This window comes from Corythoichthys intestinalis, chromosome 8, assembly GCF_030265065.1.
Source record: "Corythoichthys intestinalis isolate RoL2023-P3 chromosome 8, ASM3026506v1, whole genome shotgun sequence".
NCBI lineage: Eukaryota > Metazoa > Chordata > Actinopteri > Syngnathiformes > Syngnathidae > Corythoichthys > Corythoichthys intestinalis.
The window spans coordinates 8,248,247-8,275,075 of NC_080402.1; the positions used below are offsets into that span (position 1 = coordinate 8,248,247).

General features: G+C 38.7%; 1 protein-coding gene across 4 annotated transcripts in view; it reads left to right on the top strand.

Annotated features, from left to right (window-relative positions):
• Positions 1 to 26,829, top strand: part of LOC130920725 (lymphoid enhancer-binding factor 1-like) — a 175,195-nt gene that overhangs the window by 100,720 nt on the left and 47,646 nt on the right. For all 4 annotated transcript variants that reach the window (XM_057844123.1, XM_057844125.1, XM_057844126.1 and 1 more), the window contains one exon: positions 16,588 to 16,717. In XM_057844123.1, the coding sequence (XP_057700106.1) occupies positions 16,588 to 16,717 (130 nt within the window). The remainder of the gene's footprint in view (positions 1 to 16,587; positions 16,718 to 26,829) is intronic.

Below are 26,829 nucleotides of genomic sequence, written 5' to 3' on the forward strand. Positions count from 1 at the left end.
TACCTCATTGTCTGCCATAAACAACCATAGACAGACAATTAATTTAAGCTAGGCTGTGATTGCTCATGTTTCAATGGACGTCTCGCACCGTCAATGGCATCCAGCAAGTTAAAAGAGACCGGGGGAATCTTTCTATTGGTATTTTCCGCCCCGATTGACAAGGAAAACATTGAATTTGGACGTTCCTACGGAGGCTTGGCCGGCCCTTCACAAGTACTAGTACTCAGATGTGGTTTTTAAGGGAAATTCATTGTGCGGAACTGAAGCTGGCGAGAAGCCGACTCCTTGCGGGAGCCGCTCCAGAATATAGCAGCACGGGCAAACCACACATTTGGCACACCGGCTCCGTTCGGGGTGGGGAAGGAAACGGCATGTTTCATTCCCTTTTCTCTCTCCTTTCCAGCTTCCCTCTGATACTTGCCGCTTGTGCATACAGTGTTGAGTAACTCACCTCCCCCCTTTGGTTTCACAGCATAGCTTTTGTACTCAATTATACCACTTCTGCTGAGTGGAATGGGGGGGGGGTGTTTTTTTTTTAATTTTTTTTATAGTAATCACTTCCCACTTCTGTAATTTATATGCAATGAGGACTCCACGCGCCTGCAGCGACAATAGCGTGTGAGCTGCTTCATAAACAGTCGGTGGATGGCAGATTCCTGTGCTACTTGTTCATGGGGGGCTATTTTGGAAAACAGAAATGAGTGTGTTGTAGATTTATTGTGATGATGCTGAAAACCTTTTTAATGGTACACTATTATTTCGGGGTGGGAACCTTTGCAATACAAGGCTCACGATGTTGGTGATACAACAATTATCAATACATGGGTCAGGAAATCATTCTAGGATAATATACAAAACAACTAATAAACGGAAAAACAAGCCGTTTCATTCTTCTTCTGTGAATTGGGGTTTATTATGAGTAGATGTCCAATCCATTTGAACTGGGAGGGTGGCAGCGAATGAAGATTTGTTCATTCGCTGCCATCATAAGCGGATTTTAATGGGGGGCCAGGCCCCTCCTGGTGTCCGAAAATTGCATGTCATTGCATGTAATTGACTTTTCATATATATATAATATATTAGGGGTGTCGAACGATTAAAATTTTTAATCGAGTTAATTAAAGCTTAAAAATGAATTAATCGTAATTGATCGCAATTAATCGCAATTCAAACCATCCATAAAATATGCCATATTTTTCTGTAAATTATTGTTGGAATGGAAAGATAAGACACAAGATGGATATATACATTCAACATACGGTACATAAGTACTGTATTTCTTTATTATAACAATAAATCAACAAGATGGCATTACCATTATTAATATTCTGTTAAAGCGATCCATGGATAGAAAGACAAGCTATAGAAATTTTATATCAAAACCCCTCTTCATGTTTTCGTTTTAATAACATTTGTAAAATTTTCAATCAAAAAATAAACTAGTAGCCCGCCATTGTTGATGTCAATAATTACTTACACAATGCTCATGGGTGGTGAAGCCTATAAAATCAGTCGCACCCAAGCGCCAGCAGAGGGCGGCAAAACTCCGAAAAACACAACAAGTACACCTTCCACTGTGCTTTCATTTTGTTGCTGTTTGAGCGGGGCATTTGTGCGTTAATTGCATCAAAAATTTTAACGGGATTAATTTAAAAAATTAATTACCGCTCGTTAGCCCGATAATTTTGAAAGCCCTAATGTATATATATATGTATAAATTGTAAAGCAATAAAACTGCAACAAAAATGAATGAAATGAACAAAAAAATATATTTTTATAATGGGTCAAAATTATTTTTCAAGCACCTTAGATGATCATTTGCTTTGCATATCATAAAAAAAAAATAATAATAATAAAAATAAAAAAATTTAAATGATTTTTTTTCTATGATCGAAAATATATATATATTTTTTTTGATTGAAGCGACTTTTTTGGGGGATTGAATGATTTAGACACAGATGTTCTAATCATACATAATATGGCCCAACACAAAAAGGATTGCTTCAACCAAAGAAAACTTTTTCAATGAAAAATTAAGTGTTCAAATGCAAATTTTTTCTATCTCAAATATTTTTTTCGCATTCAAAAACTTTTTCTATGATTGAAATTTTTCTTTTTGTGATTGAAGTGATTTTCTTTTTAAAAATCTATATATTTTTTTGAAGCAACTTATTTTTTGACTGAATAATAAAAAAAAAAAGTCCTAGCCAAAATGTGGCCCAAAAACAAATCGACATTACTTCAGTCAAAAAAGTTGCTTCAATCAAAAAAAAAATGAAAAAAATAATCAGAAAATCAGAAAAATAGCTTTCACATCCATTTTTTTTTTTTATTTCAAATGTATTTTTGCATTCAAACACTTTTTTTTAATTGAAGCGACATTTTTTTAGGGGGGGGGGGTTAAATAATAAAGACACAAATCTACCTCCATCATAAAAATGTCATAAGACCGTCATAATTATCACATAACACTATCATGGGCATTACTGAATGTTTATGACAAATGCCATATGGCAAATTATGTCACTAAATCTATTTATGTCCAGTTCGGAGCTTTTACATCCATTCAAAAGTGAGATAATTTGCCGGATAACACTAGATGACATCTGTTATAAGCATTGATTAACGCTCATGACACTGTCATGTCATAATTACGATTGTCTAATGACCGTCTTATGCGCCACTGTCAAATAAAGTGTTACCAAATACCATAACTAGCAATTAATGAAACAACTGGAACAGTAACTGAAGAAATAATTAGCATATAACACGAATTTTGATCATTATTTACATCTGTTGCACTGCAATGCATGCTTGGAGGCATGTTGGACAACAACAGTGTTGACAGCAGGTGGCAGCAAAGGTGAGCAGTGATGGCCAAATGAAGTTTCTTGAAGCAATGAAGCCAATTGGTTCAAAGCTTTGATTGTTCATTTGGTCTTATGACAGTTCTATGATCCCGCTGTCAAATAAAACGTTACCGGTTAATATCTTTTGGTCTAATTATCCCATAATACAGTGAGGACAGATGCGACTTATAGTCCAGTGTGGTTTATCCGTGAACAAATTGCACTTTCGTGCCAAATTTGGTGGGTGGCGGCTTATAGCAGGTGTTCCACCAAATTCCACCAAAATTGGGTGAGGAGAACTTTGAGGGAGTGGAGGAGTAGCAACCTATATTATACTCAAGAATTTACATGATGTTAAAACGTGTTGAAAGCCAAATATTTTTGTGATAAGTCAAAGGTTTTCTACAAGCTTAATTGAATGATTAAGGGGAAAAGTCATTGAAACGGAACTCTGTTATGAAAACGAAGTAGTTGTTGTGCTCTTTCTGTTTTTCTGTCTGTCTATTGACTGTTGTGGTTGCAAATGTGCAACCAAATATCCATAAATTTGTGTATTGGTCACAGAGGCCTGACTCTTTTCCTCGCTTGACTTCACCACAATAGGGCGGCTATTTATTAACAAGCTGACTGAAATCCCATCTGACAGCTGTGACAATAAGAGGCTTCTGTGCTGCATGGTTTCTTTTCACTCTAGGTGTCGCTGTCGTTTTCAAATCCTGCTGCTTTTTATTAATTCCGTAGACCAAGGGTCCAAACCGGTCCTCAAGGGCCGCTCTGAGTCCTGGGTTTTGTTCCTACCGATCAAGCACAGACCATTTAACCAATGAGGTTTGTGCTAAAACAAGCAGCACCCAACTACAATCAACTTATTACATTATTGGTGCAAAGTTGCCATCCTGTTTTGTAGGAAATCCTGCACCCACTGAGGCCGGACGAGGAATTTTTTGGGGACCCTTGCCGTAGATCGACCGGTGAAGTGTTTTACATTGCTGACTGGTTTTAGTTCAAGACAAATTTCGAAGGTTATAGTTAAGTCCGGGATCCGATTAGTTGTCTTTGTCTAAACTCCCAAAAGTCTTGGTCGTGACTTCTGATACAAGTCTTGGTCTTGGTCTTGGGTTAGGCTCCCCAAAGTCTTGATTTTGATTTAATTTCAGAGATAGAGGCAAGTCTTAGGTCTTAAGTCTTTGGGCACTTTCACATTAGACCAAGAGGAAATGGTCCAGTTGGAGAGCTAGATCGCAACAACACCGGCAAATGAGTTGTTGAAAAAGGTTCAGAATTCACGCAGCGCCAACCGGACTTTCTGAGTAGCATCACGTGGACGAAAGGTGCACTCATTGATTGGACAAATAGAAAATACCTCCCTCCTGGGAGGTGAGGGAACATGCATTACGCTACATTACGTGCAACGTCACAGCACCATGCTGCGACGCTGCACGTAATATAGCATAATTTAAGTTGCCGCTCAGCCAGTGGCGGGGTCGCTCCTTCCCGACTTGATGCTGAGTGAACTGGAGTATATAAAAAAAAAATGCATAGGGGAAAATTAAACCACGAACCGCGTGTTACCCCATGTCAGACAGGCGCGCAATCGCTCTCACTTTTGTGACTTTTTGGACTGTCAAACTGTTGCCACTACCAGGTGAGAGACTCATTAAACGGCCACCCTGTCTCTGCCACTGTCACTCACACGGTCCATTCAGGAACAGCATGCAAAACACAACCGCCACATGAGAACCCGATTCTGTGTATCAAATGCAACTGCTTCGCGCAGCACAACAACATTTTGCCATGGTTAATCATCCGTCCTCTTGCTATTGTTGATTTTGAATAGCGTGCGCACTCTACTTCCGCTTCCAAGGATGCCCTGCGTGTAGCGTCACAGCCTGGAGCATCACAGCTTCAAACTGTGACGCTGTACGTAAAGTAGCAAAAGCTCCAGTTGCCGGGTGCGCTTAAAGCGGACCGAGACCATCGATTTTTAAGCGGACCAGAGTTCATTTGTTTAGTCCGATTAGAGTTCGGATGCGCGTCACATTTACACAACGAAGCGGACTATGTGAGATAAGGAAGATCCGTTTAAAACAGACTAAACAGTGCTAGTGTGCCCTTAGTCTCTGTCTTTCTTTTGTCTTGATACTGGTAAAGACTCCCAAAAGTCTTGATCTTGACTCATTTTAAGTGATCACTGATAAGGGCAGATTTCTGATACATGCAAGTCTTGCTCAGATCTTTGTTTAAACCAGGGGTGGGCAAACCGGTCCTCAAGGGCCGCAGTGGGTCCTGGTCTTTGTTACAACCATTGTAGCACAGGAAGTTTAAGCAATGAGAGGTCCGGGGAAACACGAAGCACTTGACTGAAATCAACTGATTGTACTTTGAAGACACCAGACTGCTGTAAAGGTGTCCTCTTGATGGGTTGCAACAAAAACCCGCACCCACTGTGGACTTTTGTGGAATAGTTTGCCCACTCCTGGTCTATACTCCTCAAAGTCTTGCTATTGACTTCATTTCTGGGATATCTGATAAATGAAAGTCTTGGTCTCAGTCTCTGTATGTTTTGATCTTGCTTTTGAAATAGACTCGTAAAAGTCCTGAGGTCTTGGTCTGTTTCAATCTTGGTCTTAGTTTTAACTCACAAAAGTGAACTTAAAGGAATCCCAGCATAATTTCGTGCAAGACCTGGTTGGGTCTTGGTTTTGTTTCGGTTCTTGGTTTTGTTTTTGATCCGCAAAAGCGATTTTGACCCAATCTTAGTCTGATTTCAGGCAGTGCCTTGTTTGGTGTTAGTCATGTTTCTTGGTATAGACTTCCAAAAGTCTTGATCTCGACTAAATTTCAGCTATTTTCTGAAACGCGCAAGTTTTGGTTTTGTTTCACTCTTGACTTTGGTCTAGAATGTCTTGATCTTGACTTAATTTCTGGGATATCTGATAAATAAAAGTCTTGCTTAAAGTGTTGAGGTCTTGGTCTGTTTCAATCTTGGTCTTAGTTTTGACTCTTAAAAGTGAACTTGAACGAATCTCAGCCTAATTTCGTGCAAAACCTGGTTGGGTCTGGTTTTGTTTCGGTCTTGATTTTGTTTTTGATCCGCAAAAGTGATCTTGACCCAATCTTAGTCTGATTTCAGGCAATGGCTTATTTGGTGTTAGTCATGTTTCTTGGTATAGACTTCCAAAAGTCTTGATCTCGACTAAATTTCAGCTATTTTCTGAAACGCGCAAGTTTTGGTCTTGTTTCACTCTTGACTTTGGTCTAGAATGTCTTGATCTTGACTTAATTTCTGGGATATCTGATAAATAAAAGGCTTGCTTTTGGCTTAATTTCTGGGATATCTGATAAATGAAAGTCTTGGTCTCGGTCTCAGTCTCTGTATGTTTTGATCTTACTTTTGGTATAGACTCCTAAAAGTCTTGAGGTCTTGCTCTGTTTCAATCTTGGTCTTAGTTTTGACTCTCAAAAGTGAACTTGAAGGAATCTCAGCCTAATTTCGTGCAAGACCTGGTTGGACCTTGGTTTTGTTTCAGTCTCGGTTTTGTTTTTGATCCGCAAAAGTGATCTTGACCCAATCTTAGTCTGATTTCGTGCACTGCCTTGTTTGGTATTGGTCATGTTTCTTGGTATAGACTCCGAAAGGTTTTGATCTTGACTACATTTCAGCTATTTTCTGAAACAAGCAAGTCTTGGTCTTGTTTCACTGTTGACTTTGGTCTAGAATGTCTTGATCTTGACTTAATTTCTGGGATATCTAAAAAATGAAAGTCTTGGTCTCCGTGTCAATCTCTGTATGTTTTGATCTTGCTTTTGGTATAGACTCCTAAATGTCTTGAGGTCTTGGTCTGTTTCAATCTTGGTCTTAGTTTTGACTCTCAAAAGTGAATGTGAACGAATCTCAGCCTAATTTCGTGCAAGACCTGGTTGGGTCTTGGTTTTGTTTCGGTCTTGGTTTTGCTTTTGATCCACAAAAGTGATATTGACCCAATTAGTCTGATTTCGGGCAAGACATTGTTTGGTCTTGGTCATTTTTTGGTCTTGGTCTAGACTCCCAAAAGGCTTGATCCGGACTAAATTTCAGCCATTTTCTGAAAGGGGCAAGTCTTGATCTTGTTTCAGTCTTGACTTTGGTCTAGAATGTCTTGATCTTGACTTAATTTCAGTGGTTTTGGGCAAGTCTTGGTTAGGTCTGGGTTGTGGTCTTGAACCCAACACAGCAGGCCAACCTCTGATACTATCTCTGAAGTTGGCAAATCATCCAGTTGACTTTACCACCCTTGTTACAGCAACAAAGAAAAATAGCTTTTTTCCAGACAGTACGAAGGGAGGAGGCACTCCATTCTCCAACCGGTAATGAGCGAGATGTGGCGGCGCACCCGCGGCGTCATGCGGTCACGGGAGCTCGTACGCCTCACGCTAGCGGCGTCGGGTTCCCGCTTGGGACCTTCCCAGAAGGTGGGGGGTCTTAACGCCGTGCCAGTCTGCGAGGGGTTCTGGGAAATGCACGCATTCCTGTCGGCCCAAAGTTTGTGTGTGCGTGCGTGTGTCTCGGGATTGGGCGAGCAAGAGCTGGCTAGCATTGGCCGCTAAGCACTTAGGAATGTCGCCTTGGCACCTCACCACTAAAACACCACCAAAACAAAAAAGAACCTTGTTGCCGCACTATAATAATGAGTCGCCTGGAGCATCATATACTCAAGACAAATAAACGCCTCCCCCCAAATAGATGCCCTGGGGAAAAGAAGTGAGCAGTTAGTGTAATAATTACCTTAGTTCATAGATTAGTGATTCGCAACCACTGAGAGATCCATCAGGTGGGCTTCAGGAAATGACCCCATTTCATTTCAATGGTCCACAAATTAGGTGTGCAAATCACCAATTTCAGGACGATATGATTGTTATGATATTTGCTGATACTACAAGGTTTGCCATGAAAGCCATAAAAACGCAAAGTTTTGACATTTGGTTGCTGAAACATTTCAGACATTTGAATTGAAAGCATTCATTTAACAACAATGTGTCTAAAATATGTCGAGGTTGATTGATGTTTTTAGTTTCCATCCATTTGATTCGATCGTTGCTTGACTAATAGCTGTATTAATACAAATCGATGTATAGGTGCGCCCCTACTATTTACTTGCGACAATTATGAAATGATGGTCAATATCAACCACTAGTTCTTCAAACCATAATTCAGTTTCTGATTGCAGTTACACACTCAGACAAGTTTTTAGATTTTTTTTTGTCTGAGTATCAGATCTTTTGCCACGTTTAATTTCGATTGACGGTAGAGAACGCTGTTGGACAAAATGGCGGCTCCCCTAAGATGATACTTTTTTTTTTAAACTAGTAGTTTTAAGGAATCTGCAATGAAAACATAAGAAACTAAACATTTTAGTTACATATGAAGTAAGTGTTAACAAAATTGGCAGCACTGAATACTTTTCGCAAACAATACTTTGTAAGTTGTTGATATAACAAATTTTGACAGTGTAAAATGAGCATACGCTTGTGAGTGTTAATATATTTTTGAGGCGTTTGTGTGTAAATATTTATTGCAAAGAGATGCTAATTTTCTTTAGCGGGTGAATGGCTAATACAATTGTATATTATCTAGGGCTGTCAAACGATTAAAATTTTTAATCGAGTTAATCACAGCTTAAAAATTAATCGTAATTAATCGCAATTCAAACCTCTATAAAATATGCCTTATTTTTCTGTAAATTATTGTTGGAATGGAATAATAAGACACAAGACGGATATATACATTCAACATACGGTACATAAGTACTGTATTTGTTTATTATAACAATAAATCAACAAGATGGCATTAACATTAACATTCTGTTAAAGCAATCCATGGATAGAAAGACTTGTAGTTCTTAAAAGATAAATTTCAGTACAAGTTAGAGAAATTTTATATTAAAACCTCTCTTAATGTTTTCGTTTTAATAAAATTTGTACAATTTTTAATCAAAAAATAAACTAGTACCTCGCCATTGTTGATGTCAATAATTACACAAATCAGTCGCACCTAAGCGCCAGCAGAGGGAGACAAAAAACACAAGTAACAAGTGGACATGACACTCTGCTGTCATTTTAATCTGTTTCAGCGGGGCATGTGCGTTAATTGCGTCAAATATTTTAACGTGATTAATGGAAAAAATTAATTACCGCCCGTTAACGCGATAATTTTGACAGCCCTAATATTATCGTTAATATACCGTGTGTTCATGTTTTTTTTTTTTTTTTTTTTTTTTTTTTTTTTTTTGTACAAGATGTTTGTAGTTTTCCATGTTATGTGTTTCCCTTAATTCTTTAATACTGTTGTCATGATACTAACATTTTCCCCCCCAAAAAATCTAATTTCTCAACTATCTCAACCTCAAATTATGGTGATCAGATCACCATAATTTTCGGACTGTAAGGTGCACCTGTCTATAAGCCGCCACCCACCAAATTTGACAGAAAAATGGCATTTGTTCATAGATAAGCCGCGCTGGACTTCACACTATTTGACAGCGGCACATAGGACTGTCATGAGACCAAATGAACAACCATGAAGCTTTGAACCAATTGGCTTCAAAGCTTCATTGCTTCAAGAAGCTTCATTTGGCCATCACTGCTCCCTTGAGGGAGACGGTGAACCTTAGCTGCCACCTGCTGTTAACAATGTTGTTGTCCAACATGCCTCCTAGCATGCGTTGCAGCGCTACAGAAGTAAATACAAATCAAAATTCATGTTGTGTGCTAATTATTTCTTCAGTTAATGTTCCAGTTGTTTCATTAATTACTAGTTATGGTATTTGGTAACACTTTTTTTGACAGCGGCATCATAAGACTGCCATAAGACCGTCATAATTCTGACATGACACTATCATGAGCATTAATAAATGATTATAACAGATATCATTTTGTGTCATCTAGCAAATTATCTCACTTTTAAAAAGATGTAAAAGATCCGAGCTGGACATAAATGGAGTTAATGACATAGTTTGCCAGATGACACTTAATGACATCTGTCATATAAATTTATTAATGCCCATGATAGTGTCATGTCAGAATTATGACGGTCTAATGACAGTCTTATGACGCCGCTGTCAATTAAAGTGTTACCTATTAACCCAATAAATCAACAAATAAGCGGCACTGGACAATAAACCGGAGGATTTAAAATTATTGTTTATAGTCCGAAAATTACGGTAAGTGTAGACTAATCGCCGTTGAAAACTACGGAAAGTGTAGACTAATCGCCGTTGAAAACTACGGAAAGTGTAGACTAATCGCCATTGATTAATCTCTCATTGACTGTATATTAATCTCAGATTAATTGTGACTATCTCCGATCGATTTCCGATTGATCTCAGATCAACAGTCGATAAATCTCAGGTCGTGTGCAAAGTGAGCGCATGACAACAAATTTTTGGCAACAATGCAACACTTTACACAATTTAAGTATTGATATTTTGACACATGTTCAGTTTACCTCACCTGTAATCTGATAAACCGCTTGAAAACCAAATATTGAACCCTTTGTGAAGGACTTTTCAAAATCTGTCAAACTACCGTAATTTTTTAACTATAAACCGCTACTTTTTTCCCTCATTTTGAATCCTGCGGATTATAGTCCAGTGCGGCTTATTTGTTGATTTATTCGGGTTAATAGGCAACACTTAATTTGACAGTACTGTCATAAGACTGCCATGACCGTTATAATTATGACATATGGGCATTAATGAATGATTATGGCAGACTTCAATAAGAGTCATCCGGCAAATTATGTCACTAACTCCATTTATGTTCAGCTCGGATCTTTTACATCCATTCAAAAGTGAGATAATTTGCCGGATGACACTAAATGACATCTGTTATAAGCATTTATTCATGCTCATGACAGTGTCATGTCATAATTATGATGGTGTTATGACAGTCTTATGGCACTACTGCCTAAAAAAGTGTTACCAAATACCATAACTAGCAATTAATGAAACAACTAGAACAGTAACTGAAGAAATAATTAGCTCAGAAAAATAAATGTTGGGTATTTCCATCTGTAGCGCTGCAATACATGCTTGGAGGCATGTTGGATGACAAGCGTGTTAACAGCAGGTGGTGGCAGCAGAGGTTGACTGTCTCCCCCAAAGGGAGCAGTGATTGCAAAATGAAGCTTCTTGAAGCAATGAAGGTTTGCAGCCAATTGGTTCAAAGCTTCATGGTGGTTCATTTGGTCATATGACAGTTTTATGATGCCACTGTCAGATAAAGTGCGACCGGTTAATATCTTTTGGTGTAAATATCCCATAATACAGTGAGGACAGCTGCGGCTTACAGTCCAGTGCGGCTTATCTATGAACAAATGCAGTTTTCGTGTCAAACTTGGTGGGTGGCGACTTATAGTCAACTGTGATTTATAGTCCGAAAAATCATTTTGATGTAAATACAGTTGATTTAAAAAAGTTTTTTAAAAATCTGCAAATCTTGATCTTAAATTCTTTAAATTTTGAAAAAGTTATTTCTATCTATATTTCTATCACAACTACATTTATTAACTTATTCAGTACTGAAGATATATTTTCGATTGTTTTCACGTGTTTTTCATAGAGTTTAGTGTTAGTATACTGTGAATTCGGAGTTGTTGTTACCTCATTGGCTGCCATTGACAGGAGAGATGTCGGATGCCGATCAATCGGGTCCGATCACGTCATTTTCAAAGTATCGTAATTGGCTAAAAAATATCGGACATGCCTTTTTTTGATATATATATATTTTTAAATAAATCGTTTTCTAATTGTATTTAACGTTACAGACATAATATGTTACACTCATCCAGAGTCTTTAGTTTTGGCTTAAGGTAGGGTTATCAAATGTATCCCGATAATGGCGGTAATTAATTTTTTTAAAAATCGTATCACGTTAAAATATTTAACGCAATTAATGCATGCGCTGCACGACCCACTCACGCATTGTCGCGCTCAATCTGTAATGGCGCCGTTTAACCTATATAGAGAGCTAAACGGCAGCGTAAAATGAGTAGAGTGAATTTTGGAAGCCTTTGGAGCCTGTTTTTAATTAGCTAAAGCCTTACAATCCCTCTCCCCACGATTAGAAATATCGTGGGAAGCAATGTGGGGAAGAAAGGTAGTAATTGATCTTTTTCTTAACACTCTATGTTATTTCCCAACGCAGAGAAGATATATCAATTGGTAGTACTACGCACAGTCATGGTTCCACTTCCCATCATGCATTTGGGTATGGCTACAGTATCATTTATTGAAAGCTCAACAAATACACTAGATGACATTATTTAGTCACAATATACAAAGTCACATTTGTCCTTTAAGAATTACAAGTCAGGTACAGGTGGGTACAGTAGCCAAAAATCTTACTCAAGTAAGAGTAGCGTTACTTCAAAAATGATATTACGCAAGTAAAAGTAAAAGCAGTCATCCAAAAAATGTGCTTAACTACAAGTAATGAGTAACATTGTGAGTAACTGCTTACAATGTTTGATTTTTTTATTTTTTAAACGTATTTTTTTTTCCTCAGCACAAAGTTTTCTATATGAACTAGGGCTGCAGCTATCGAATATTTTAGTAATCGAGTAATCGACTGAAAATTCTATCGATTAATCGAGTAATCGGATAAAACATATTTTTAGGTGAAGAGCAATTATAAATATACATGAGAAAACAAGACATTTCATCCAAACTTGAACCATTTTCAGTCAATCAATGTCTTTATCTTCGATGTATATTGTTGAAAACAGCCAACAATTGCATCTCGGATGTAACTAGAATTTTTTAAAAAAAGACTAATTCACTGCTTTCACTCAAAAAACCTTTAGCTCTTTTTAAAAAAAAAAAAAAAAAATATATATATATATATATATATATATATATATATATATATATATATATATATATATATATATTACCTAAAAATGCCATTACGCTTGATAACACACATCACTTAAAAGTTAAGATTTTTCCCACGTGTTTCAATTTCATTTCTCTTTGTGTCAAGCCATTTTTAAGTTCTAGTTAAGTTTAAAGTTGGTCTAAACTCTAAGTCCTGATAGGATTTTGAGTTTTTGCAGTGTTCAAAATAAATGTATGATACAGGCTGTATTGGAGCACATTAGGGACCAGTGCTACTAGGTGTTTTATCCAGCAATGACTACTGAGCTAAAATTGATAGTTAGCATGATTAAGTTTTTGTTTTACACCCTCATCACTCCACAATGCTATGTTATGTTAAAGCCTGTATGTAAGACACGTTAGCCACGCATCGACAGCGGTCATAATTAATTGAAACCTAGCCCTCCGCAGGGCTAACGTTACGTGAGCTAGAAGCGACAGTAACGTTAATCTTATTTATTAGCGCTTAGCGCTCTTTATTAGCGCTTAGCGCTCTACTGCTTTAAGATGGCGGCTGTTTACTAACGCTGCCCAGACGCGGCCGAGTCTGTCATTTCGCATCTATTTCAACATACATGTGATCTCTATGAGACGCATCAGACGCTACCAACGTAGCATCGTGCGGGCTAGTATTTAGCAACGTCGGCGTTGTTTGTGGCGGCTGTCGGCTGCAGTAAGTTTTTTTTTTCCCTTCCTCCTCTCCGCACGTGACAGCGCGTTGTCCCGCATTAAAAGTAGTCCGAGCAAAACGTGATGCTTAGAGCTGTCAAAATAAATGATTACTCGAGGTGAATAAAATTACTCGGATCAGTTTTTAAACTCGAGTTACTCGAGTTGCTCGAGTACTCGTTTCAGCTCTAATATGAACTAATATTATTATTATTATTTTTTTAATCGTTTTCTAATTGTATTTAACGTTATAGACAAAATGTCTTACACTCATCCAGAGTTGTTTTGGCTTAAAGTATGGCTATCAAATTTATTGTGTTAACGGCGGTCTTTTTTTTTTTTAATTAATCACGTTAAATAATTAACACATGCGCTGCACGACCCACTCACGCATTGTCGTGTTCAGTCTATAAAGATGCCGTTTTACCTATAGAAAGCGCTAAAAGGCAGCGTATAATGAGTAGGGAGAATTTTGACAGCCTTTAGAGCCATTTTTTATGTGGCTTACAATACCTCTCCCAGCAATTAAAAATAATGTGGGAGGCAATGTGGGGAAGAAAGGTAGTAGTTGATCATTTTCTTAAGGCAAATTTAGGCAAATTTATTTATATAGCACAATTCAACACAAGGCAACACCCTATATTCTTTCCCAACGCAGAGAAGATATATCAACTGGTGCCCCTACGCAAAGTCATGGTTGCACTTCCCATCATGCATTTGGGCAGAAGTTAAATGGCTGCAGTATCATTTACTGAAAGCTCAACAAATACACTAGATGGCAATATTTAGTCACAATATACAAAGTCACATTTATCCTTTAAGAATTACAAGTCTTTCTATCCATGGATCCCTCTCACAGAAAGAATGTTAATAATGCAAATGCCATCTTGAGGATTTATTGTCATAACAAACAAATACAGTACTTATGTACTGTATGTTGAATGTACAGTATATATTCGTCCAGGTTTTATTAATTTTTTTCTTAATGCATTGCCAAAATGTATATGATCGGGAAAATTATTCGGGAATGATTGGAATTGAATCGGGAGCAAAAAAAAAGCGATCAGATCAGGAAATATCGGGATCGGCAGATGCTCAAACTAAAATGATCGGGAGCAAAAAAAGCATGATCGGAACAACCCTAATTGACAGCAATCGACGTCCAATCGGAGGGAAATGAACGAACCCCAGTCGAAACGGATTGGACGTCGACTGCCGTCAATGGCGGCAAATGATTCAAGAAAACAAAATCTGCAAATTCCGCACAGTTGTCCGATTGGTGCTGCGTCCCAGAGGTGGTCCCGGGCAGGTCTGGGCTCCATTTGCGTGTCTGAGCGCTACCATGTGTTCAAGGCTGTTGAAGCGTGTAAGGACTGTTTGCAGAGCAGCGGAGGGGAGGGAGAGGGTCCAGCCACAACTTTTCAGGGTTTGGCTCAGGACTATTTTCGCTGTCAGAAGGCAGGCTGTGAGTCAGCGATGATATTAGGAAGGAGGGGTGAGTGGTGTTGATTCCACCCGTGCTGCAGACGTCTCTCCCTTCTCTTCCCAAGCCTCCCCCACCGTTCTCATCCTCGCTAACGTCCCCCCCGGCTCTTGCTCTGTAATGAACTCCCCTTATTCACTGGCTAATGACCGCCTTTGATCTTCCAGCTGAAAGACCCCTCGCTTTTTGCATCCCGCTCTCCTTTGACTATTTTTTTTCAACGCCCAAAAGGCTCTGAGACAAAGTTTAGAGTTTCCCGCCAGCTAAAAATTGCATGTTTTTGCACTCATCTTTAAATTTCTAAATTATTAGAAAATATTGGTGTTTTAATTTATTGACTGCCATTGACTGCAATGGACATCCAATCCATTTTAAGGCAGTAAAAGAGTGAAACTTTACATAGAAAGTATGCAGTATTACATGCTAATCTTTTGAAATCTGGTGTGATGTTTTATTCTGACCCGCTTGCTAATAAAACAACAACAACAAAAAACTATATTAAAATTTCTAACATTGTCAAATAACTTCAAAATGCAGATCATTGTTCGAAATACCCTTGCGGCCAAAACAATGTCACACCAAGCTGCCGTAATTCATTTCAGTCTGCAGGACTATTTTATTGATGCTTAATATGACCACAATAGAGAGGAGTGCTTTGGCCATATACAGTGGGGAAAATAAGTATTTAGTCAACCACCAACTGTGCAAGTTCTCCTACTTGAAAAGATTAGAGAGGTCTGTAATTGTCAACGTGGGTAAACCTCAACCATGAGAGACAGAATGTGAAAAAAATAAAATAAAATAACAACCGAAAAACACATTGTTTGATTTTTAAAGAATTTATTTCCAAATTAGAGTGAAAAATAAGTATTTGGTCACCTACAAACAAGCTCTAACCAGTTTTAATGAGGTCTAACGAGGCTCCACTCATTACCTGTATTAATGGCACCTGTTTTATTGTTGGTATAAAAGACACCTGTCCACAATCTCAGTCAGTCACACTCCAAACTCCACTATGGCCAAGACCAAAGAGCTGTCGAAGGACACCAGAGACAAAATTGTAGACCTGCACCAGGCTGGCAAGACTGAATCTGCAATAGGTAAAACGCTTGGTGTAAAGAAATCAACTGTGAGAGCAATTATTAGAAAATGGAAGACATACAAGACCACTGATAATCTCCCTCGATCTGGGGCTCCATGCAAGATCTCACCCCATGGCGTCAAAATGATAACAAGAACGCTGAGCAAAAATCCTAGAACCACACGGGGGGACCGAGTGAATGACCTACAGAAAGCTGCGACCACAGTAACAAAGGCTACTATTTATATTTACAATATTTTTATTATTATTATTATTTTTATAATATTATATTTTATTACAATATTATAATATTTACAATTTGACGCCTCGATGATAGGACGTCTATGTTCTTTTGATTCTTGACTCATTTACTGCCATTGACAGACATAAACATTAAAGACATTGAATGACCATGTTTCAGTGCCATTGACAGCGATAGAGTATCGCCGTCAATGGCAGCCAACGCGTTACAGACGCCGTGGGAGGCTTCATTCACTGCACTGAAAATGGCTCATCATTTTTGTTTTTCCACTTACTTGACCTTTTACATCTCTTTTGAAATTGCTCATTGTTGTTTCTTCTCCTACGCAGTCCAACAAAGTTCCCGTGGTGCAGCCGTCCCACGCCGTCCATCCTCTCACCCCGCTGATCACGTACAGCGACGAGCACTTCGCCCCGGGTTCCCATTGCGGCCATCACCCTCAGGATACCAAACCGCAAGGTAAAACAAACCAATCAATTTAATTTAATTTAAAAAATGAAAAAGAATTTTTTTTTTTTTTAATCTATAATTTTAGAGGGGAAAAATGACAATACAGTGATCCCTCGCTACTTTGCGCTTCAAACTTCGTTCCCTCAGTCCATCACGGATTTTTTTCCCCAATAAATATATTCAGATGAGCTGTCCCGATCTGGCCACGTCGTCCCACCCTCCTGCTGCTTTTCTTAGTCAGGCAGTGCAATGGATTTGCCTATTAAAGTTAACGATGATTGACAGACATAAGGTTTGATCTGGCCAGTGATGCTCGGTTAAACAGTTGCTGTGGCAACTCACTGTGTGTAAGTGAGCATCTTGATCGGATTTGAGTGGCGTCACTCCCTGAAGTATTTGCTCAGTGAAGCATTTAATAAAGATAAGCATTTTCTACTTTATTTTTGTTTGAAAATTATTCAGTGGAACAGTAACATGTTTAAAACGTATCATATTTATTACATTTGAAAAATGACGGTTGACTGTATTTAGTTTTTTTCCTTTTTTTATTATTTAAAATGTTGATATATTTAAAAATATATATATATTAAAACATTTAATAGAATAGAATAGAATATGTCAAAAATACATTAAAATATTTGCTGTTTTTTGTTTTATTTAAAATATTCCTTAAACAAAATGAATACAATTTACAAACATGTAATGAAAATATATATATATGTATCGAAAAAGAAATGAAAAAATTAAACAATTTACAGTTTTTAAAAAATACATACAACAAGAAAAGTAACGAATCAATTCAAACTATTTTGCTTTTTGTTTAATTTGAAAAAAAAAAAAAAAATACAAAATTATAAACCATACATGAGAGCATATTAACAATTAATTTCACTTTCTGTAGTATTTCAGAGCACTTTTAAGTGTCAGAAAAAAGTTTTTTTTTTTTTTTAAATACCAAAAAAAAAGTAATTTCCAATATAGAATAAAAAAGTAAAAATTCACATCTGTTAATTAAAAAACATTTTTTAAAATGACAAATGAAATTTTACTGTTTTTTTTATTTATTTATATAATTTCATTTAGAATATTCCTAAAAAATGAAAATAATTGAAAAACGTAAGAATGTTTTTTAATGAAATAAAATGAACAATATACATTTTAAAAATACAATAAAAAATGTAACAAATAAATTCACAATATTTTCATTTTTTTCTGAATTAAAAAAATTACATTAATTTAAATTAAAAAATTAGCACATGTTGTCCGGTCCAGGTTACGAACGGGTTCAGTTCCTGCGCTGGCGATGTAACCCGGATTTCCGTGTAAGTCGGAATTACCTTTTAAGTAACTCTGAACACCTTCGTAATATTTTTTTTAAACATCCAAAAATATGTATTTTACATCATATTAATAAAATAAGGAAAATAAGTGAAACTGGTGGACGCGGCACTGTTATTCAACTGAAAAAAGGGGGAAAAAAACAACTAGAGACAAAATGGTGGCCGAATCATCAGCATCATGAAGTCGAAATCGTGTAAGACCGGTCCGTGTAAACCGGGGACTACCTGTACATAAAGTATGAAAAATGAGGGAATATTTACAATTCAAATCACTTGCTGTGGTATTTCAGAGGACTTTTAAGTGTCCAAAAAGTTTTGTTTTTTTTAATTAACCAAAAATAGTCATTTGCTATATAACAGCTTAACAAATAAAGACACAATCCTCCACTCCTTTTGACGTTTTTCTGATTGAAAGAGAAGTAGAAGGGTGACGTCGCTATAAATAAACCTGAGTGTACTTTGGCGTTAGCTGTCAAAAAACTCCCAAACTGTCACGTGCGAGCCGTCTTTGCCTCGTTTCTTTCTCCAAACTCATTTGAAGGCACCCGTGGGACGCTGCCCTTTCCCTCCCTCCTTCCCTCCGTCTTTTTGTAGCAACATCAAGCCTGCCGAGCTGACAGCCGCTCTGGCGCGGCCGCCGTTGTTTTATTTCCATCCGCTCCCCTGCACCTTTTTTGTCTCTTCTTTCTATTCTTCCTTTCTTCTACTTGAAAAGCGGCAGAGTGATCAGACGCCGATGTAGGCGACGAGGTTCAGAGGGAGCGTCTATAAATAAGGAGGTGGAAGCGAGATGAAGGCGACTGAAAGAAAACTGCGCTCGCTCCACATATGTCAGGAGAAGCGGGCTTCAGAGGCGTTCTACAAGCAGGAAATAGTTCACGGAGATCCTAACAGAACACAAACATTGTTGTCAGGTACAGTCGATCAAGTAGGTGACGCGTGCTGAGAAGAAAAGCGTGTGTGGTGCTTTTATTCCGCCTGTCAAACTTGAAGCATTTAATGTCATTACACGGTAAAAAATAGAACTTCCTATTAGCGTATTTCCGGACTATAAGTTGCTCCAGAGTATAAATCAATCTAGTCAAAAAATACGCCAGACAACGGGAAAAAAAACTAAGTCCTACGCTGGCGACATAACCCGAATTTCCGCGTAAATCGGAAGTAGCCCTTTAAGTACCCCTAAAAACCCTGCAAATCTCAAAATAACCATCCAGAAACATGTATTTTACGTTATTGGACTGTCCTCGCCAAGACGTTGGAGCTACAGTGGTATGAAAAAGTATCTGAACTTTTGGAATTTCTCACATTTCTGCATAAAATCACCATCAAATGTGATCTGATATTTGTCAAAATCACACAGATGAAAAAATAGTGTCTGCATTAACTACAACCCCCCAAACATTTATAGGTTTTCCTATTTCAAAGAGGATAGTATGCAAACAATGACAAAAGGGGGAAAAATAAGAAAGTGAACCATCACATTTAGTACTTTGTGTCCTTGGCAGCAATAACTTCAACCAGACGCTTCCTGTAGCTGCAGATCAGTCTGGCACATCGATCAGGACTAATCTTGGCCTATTCTTCTCACCAAAACTGCTGTAGTTAAGTCAGATTCCTGGGATGTCTGGCATGAACCGCTGTCTTTAGGTCATGCCACAGCATCTCAATGGGGTTCAAGTCTGGACCTTGACTAGGCCACTCCAGAACATGTATTTTGTTCTTCTGAAACCGTTCTGAAGTTGACTTACCTGAGTGTTTTGGATCATTGTCTTGTTGCAGCATCCATCCTCTTTTTAGCTTCAACTGTCTGCCAGACGGGCTCAGGTTTTCCTGCAAAACATCCTGATAAATTTTTGAATTCATTCTTCCATTAATGTTTGCAAGTTGTCCAGGCCCTGAGGTAGCAAAACAGCCCCAAATCATGATGCTCCCTCTACCTTTCTTCACGGTGGGTGTGAGGTTTTGATTTTGGTGAGCTGTTCCATTTTTCCTCCACACATGAAGTCGTGTGTTACTCCCAAAACAATTCAATTTTGGTTTCTTCCGTCCACAAAATATGTTTCCATAACTTTCTGTGGAGTGTCCAAGATCCTATTTGAGAACATTTAAAGAGCAACATTGTTTTTTTTTTTAGACAGCAGTGGCTTCCTCCGTGGAGTCCTTCCATGAACACCATTCTTGGCCATAGTTTTACATACTTGTAGATATGAGACTGTGCCAGTGATTTCTGTAAATCTTTAGCAGAAACTCTAGGCTTCTTTTTTACCTCTCTGAGTATTCTGCACTGAACTCTTGGCTTCATCTGTGGTGGACGGCCACTCCTTGGGAGAGAAGCAACAGTGCCAAACTCTCTCCATTTGTAGACAACTTCTCTGACTGTACATTGATGAACATCCAGACTTTTAGCGATGGTTTTGTTTCCTTTCCCAGCTTTATACAAATCAACAGTCCTTGTTCACAGGTTTTCAGACAGCTACTTTGACCAAGCCATGATGCACATCAAACAATGCTTTTCATCCAGACAATTCTTATCAGGTGTGTGTTTTATAGTGGGCGGGGCAGCTTTAAACCACTCATCAGTGATTGGGCACACACCTGACTTAAAATGTTTGGTAAAAACTGGTTTCAATTGCTCTTTAACTCTCCTAAGGCAGAGGGTTCTCTCACTTATTTTTTCCCCCTTTTGTCATTGTTTGCATGCTATCCTCATTAAAATATGAAAACCTATAAATGTTTGGGTGGTTTTAGTTAAAGCAGATACTGTATTTTCATCTGTGTGATTTTGACAAAGATCAAATCACATAAGATGGTGATTTTATGCAGAAATGTGAGGAATTCCAAAAAGTTCAGATACTTTTTCATACCACTATAAGTCTTAGCTAGACAACGAGCTAAGCTCCGAAATTGTGATGTCAGACGTCCATGTAGGGTTGCCATCTTTCAGAAATAATGTGTTGTTGACGTCAACGCGGCGGCGCTGTGAAAATAGAAGAAGTCCCTATTTTAGGCCCCACCCGGCGAAAATTCACTCAAGACTTTCCACTCTATCCATAACTGCCGCTGTCGGTCACCTTTGCCAAGAAGTCCTCTCCCACTTACAACAATGAATGTGTTGCCGCTTAAACCTTCACACTAGACTGCCGCTAGTGTGAAACGGCCTTAACAGTGCTGCTGCTAGTGCTAACATCAGCATTCTTTAGCTTAGCAAGCTACTACTTTGCAGCATTTCAGCTCAACAACGGCCACTTTGACAGCTTTTTTTCAACTTTTGTAGCATTAACACAGCCTTTTACTCTTGATTTTGGCAAATACTCAGCTCACTAAAGGTCCTGTTAGCTTAGCTTAGCTGTAGTGACTTCCCGTACTCTCCTAGGATCCAATGAGTAAGTTGTCGTCCAGCTAGCCAAAACGTTCCGTGTATCTTCCGTTCTCTGTTCAGGCCACATATTTTTCTTCATGTATCTCCAGAGACAGTTTAAGACTGTCAAGAGTTATGTAGCTACTTTATGTAGCTTAAACTCTCTCTGAACGCTTGCCAAAAACAGGACCAATACAATTCTAGCCTGCTCATATTTCCATTCAAAATAAACAGTGTTGGCAGATTTGTTTCCAGCAGCTATTGTTAGAAATATATGTACACTGTAGTAAAGTACAATGCAGTAGGAAGCAGTGCTGAGGCCTACCGGCAAAATCAAAGACTTACAGCGTTACCTCGACATACGATCTCTTCGACACACGATCTTTTCGACATCCGACGTAAAATTTGACTCGCCATTTGTTTCTATATCCGACAATATGCTCTAAATATGAAGATCTATGACAGCATCGCAGTCTCGTTGTTTTCCCGCAAGACTGACGCACGGGATATTTTCTTGTGAGAGAAATCAACATTGGTTCCAACAATATTAGTACAGGTGGGGAAAAAAAAGGAAAAGATGAGTCGTACCATTTACACGAAGAGGGATATGATTGAAAAATATGAGCGTGGGGTGCGCATCCGTGATATGGCTCAACAATACAGCCGTAAACTGTCTCGCTAGGCCAGACATGTCCAAAGTCCGGCCCGGGGGCCAAATGCGGCCCATGGTCAAATTTCATCCGGCCCCCAGCCTCTGTCATAAAATCAAAAACATCTGGCCCGCACACAGACTTAATAAACTGCAACCAGCATATGAAGCAGCTTACACACGAAATGCTGCTCCTCATTTACTCACTAAAAGGCAGCAGCACTTTAACCCTTTATTGCCAAATGTATCACATTTGATACACCTAAAATTTCATGATTTTCAGACTAATTTAGAATTTTGACATTTCTTTTTGAAAAAAAAAAAAAAATGATGGATGCAAGTCAAAACATGCATCTGCAGGTTCCATGAGAAAAAAAACATGATTTAGCATGGGTTATAGATATTAGAGCGCTTATTGCACATATTCATTTTGACCTTTCTTTTCACAAATTTGAAAAAAAAGGTTTCATTAGGACGTTATTTTTCAAATTTTGGGATTCTCTGATAATTGCTTCATGTTGCAGGTATTTAAGGGCTAAGCAACATTACTCTGTGTGACCCTCTACTTCCAATTTCCTAAAATGGCGACGATCGACAAAAAAAGTTGACTGTGACGGCCGACGCTTCAAGAATAGGTGGAAATTGAACTATTTCTTCACTAAAATACGCAACAACTGTGTCTTGCCTCATTTGCAAAGAGACAGTCGCTGTTTTTAAAGATTTCAATGTGAAGCGATATTACCAAACAAGACACGCTGACATGTACGACAAGATTACGGGGAAGATACGCAGCGAGAAATTGAAGAAACTTGGAGCTAGTTTAATTTCACAGCAGAAGTATTTCGCAAGAGCCCGAGAGACGAAAGAGAACGCAGCAAAGGCTAGTTGCGAGATTGTTGAAATTATTCATTAAAAAAATAATAAAGCAATGTGACACACTGAATGGCTTGCTAACTTTTGCTTAAATATATTGTTCTACGTAAAGGACGTCAGCCAAGGTCGGCCCCCCATGTTTTTACCACGCCAAATCTGGCCCCCCTTTGCAAAAAGTTTGGACACCTCTGCGCTAGGCGGTCCTCCTCCGTTCACCAGTCTTTATAAGTTAAGGAGGCAATTATTATTGTGGTAACATCACCAAAGAAATCGCCAGCTTCGTCAGGTTTCTAATCATTTATTCCATCAACTTGTGCCTAGTGTCCCCCGCAGCAAGTAAACAAAGTTAAAGTGAAGCTCACGCTGTGAGCCACGCGATGCGTTCAGGTACACCACGAAAACACATTTGAACCCTGTTTTTTACATTATTACAGGTATTATTTTTATAATTACTGTATTGGCCCGAATATAAGACGGCCCTGATTATAAGACGACCCCCTCTTTTTCAAGACTCAAGTTTGAAAAAAAGACTTTTGAACAGCAAATTAATTTTTATACAGAAAATAATTACAGTACATCTGAAACAAATGATTATAACAGTATATTTGAGAGAAAAAGCATGTTATTTTGCCTCATTCAAATCTTAATATCTGAACATTTCAATATGTAAATTAAAGTGCAATCACATTCGTAAATGAATGGCTTCTGGTTTTTGAAATGTAAATAAACCAATCTATTGTGATAAAACAAAACATTTGCAATAACTGCATCAACCATCAAAGTGAAGTCTAACTGTAACTGTAGTCTTGAAAAAAATCTTAATAGGGAAAAACATTACAATAAAATAATGCAAAATGGTTAAACTTGAGAGTAGCTGAGATCTGACATGACAGAACATCGCTTCAATGATATCTGGCGCCATCTAGCGTCGTGAATGGGGAGAGTAGCTGAGATCTATCATGACAGAACATTGCTTCAATGATATCTGGCGCCATCTAGCGTCGTGAATGGGTATAACGTCTGGACCGCGAATGTAAGACGACCCCCTCTTTTTCAGTCTTATTTCAATGCAAAAAAACACCGTCTTATATTCGGGCCAATATGGTATTATTATAATGATATTATTATTCCAATTTTTATTCATAATTTGTTTGTTATGCACTTTGTAATTCATATTTGCAATAGTAACATCAATATTTATTAAAGATTTAGTGTAGGTTTTCGGGCTGTGGAACGAATTAATGGCATTATAATGTATTCTTATGGGAAAATCCTGCTCGACATACGACCATTTCGATTTACAAACAAGGTCCTGGAACGAATTAACTTCGTATCTAGAGGTACCACTGTACTTTAAAAACCTATGCCGTCACTCGTTTGGCTTTGCGTCAACCCTCGGCCACCTAACGCAGAGGTGAGGCCAGTACCTCACAAACCGAGGCCGTGCACAAATTTGACTGGATTTCGACTCCAGGTATCTTGCACATCCGGCTCGAAGGACCATTTAAAATGTCAAGTTCAAATACAAACCCTTAGGGGGACTATAATAAACATTACAAAAATAAGGAAAGAAGGCACTCGCTTTAGTTGAAAAGCTCGCAAGGAGAAGGAGGGAAACTATATAATGCAATAGTAGACTACAAAATACAGTTTCCACAATTGTTCTGATCCTTAGGCCACCTTCCCTATTCTTTCTATTTGGGATGGCCCTAGCAACAAAGGAGAGTGTCAACCTTAAAAGGATGGGGAGCCAAGTGTGTGACACATTAATGAATGGCTATGTGTTTACATGTAGTTAGGGTTAATACGTGCGTGTTAGTACATTCCAGCAAAGCAAGGCTGTGTTTGTCCTGCTGTCTTTGTCTCGAGCTTTCAAATAATTATTTTATTGGTTTAGTTACATATAAATATAATCAATACTGGAAGAGCACAAATTTTTTTGGTCCTCTCGCGGCTAGTTTTGGCTAATGTTTATTCCATAGTTGGCCAGTATAACATTTCAGAAGATGATTGATGTTGAAAATTCTATATTTGAATATTATATAAGTCTCCCCTGTGTATGTCGCAGGCTCAGCCAAAGTATGAAAAAGTGCGAATTATACTCGGGCTTATCATTGCCTCGCCTTATTATGTCTTTATGCATAACACTACAGTACAACTTCCCATTTTAACATGTTTTACACTAAAACTTTGCAACTTTTACAATGCGATAAACTTCCTTTCCCTTCAATTGTCATTACAGTCGTATTTTTATTAAGTAAAACAAAATGTGCTAAAACGTAGCCGCGTCCTTCACGGAGCAACGGCGTCCCGGGCCGCCTCAGCGGGCTCATACTTTGATCTGCTCGTTAATTATGAAGAACAATCAGCGATCTGCTCATTATGGGATGTAATATGCGCAAATGGGCGGGACGGCCGGTCCAGAGGAGGCCCTTTGAACATTCTCACGTAGATCTCGTTGCGTCTTTTGGAAATGATAAAACGCTGACTCCGATTGAAAGAGAGAAGGTTTGACTGGTGAAGCCGGAGGAGGAGGGGTGACGGTAATTAGCCACCTTCGGGGCGCTAGCGACAAGGTTAACGCGCCGCGTTCTACGCCCTCGGGAAGGCTCTACTCGGAGTGGGGGTGGATTAGTGGGCAGGGGGTCGCGCTACACACACCACGAAGCTGGCTTTGCAAATCTAAGCCCCTCTCTCAGAGGAGAAAGAACCCCTCGGACCACAAAGATATCGGCAGGGAGAAAAGACCGGGGCTCCGTAGGGGATTAGAGCGAGCGCCTAATCTGTTGGCATTCGCCGTCTTGGTGTCTACGTCCACGTATTGTCCATTTCGTCTGTCGGAAGAGCGCTTTCTAGCACCTTATTTAGCGTCCTCAGCAAAGCTTTTAGTACATTTTTCAACAAACACGAGGGTTCACTTTGGTTCAGTTCAGATCAGCATTTTTACATGGATCAAATTGCAGGATTACAAGAATACATTTTTCAAGGCGATTCATAACAGAAGTGTCGTCAGCGTTGTATTAACTTCAGCTCACTGTCGGCCATTGACAGCGATAGACGTCAAATCCAGTTGCTATAACGTTCAACAGAGGTGTCAAGCTCATCATGGTCGCGGGCGAAATTGTAGTTATGGTTTCCTTTGGAAGTCTATTATCTTGGCTAACTCATATACAGTAAATGTTAAAAATCATTTGGCTGCCATTGACATCACAAGATGTCCAAACCATTTTGACTGGAAGGGGAAAATTAATGTTTATCGTTAATAGCTACAAATCAATAATTAAATTATTGACTCAGACCTAAACTTTAACAGCTTTTTAAAGTCTATCCCTAAATCTGACTATCCATCCATCCATCCTTTATCTACTGCTAAATCCCACCACCTGTGGGAGGGGCCAAAGGGGTCGGACACGTAGTGAGTTGGGCGGCGGCCAAAGGCGGGGGCCTTGGCAGTCCAACCCCCAGCTACGGAATTCTGACTGCCGCTTAATCCATGGATCGTGTCGCTGGGGCAGCAGCTTTATTTAGCACGGAAGCCCAGACTTCCCTCTCCCCAGCCACTTCAACCAGCCCCTCCGGCGGGATCCCAAGGCGTTCCCAGGTCAGCCGAGAGACATAGTCTTTCCAGCGTGTCCTGGGTCGGAATTCTGACTAGTACCACCTAAAAATGCAAGGAAAACAGACCTTAGCACACCGGTTATGAATACACTATTCTGTCTTCCTGAGAGTTAAATGATAGGCCTACAAAACACCTAATGGACCAAAATACATGCTGGATTTTTTTTTTTATCCATATGAAACATCCAGACACCTTAAGACACCTGGAACTGGTTTGTTTTCTGTTCTACGAACAAGAATCAAACAAGGTGATGTGGCATTCAGTCATTATGCTCCTCAACTG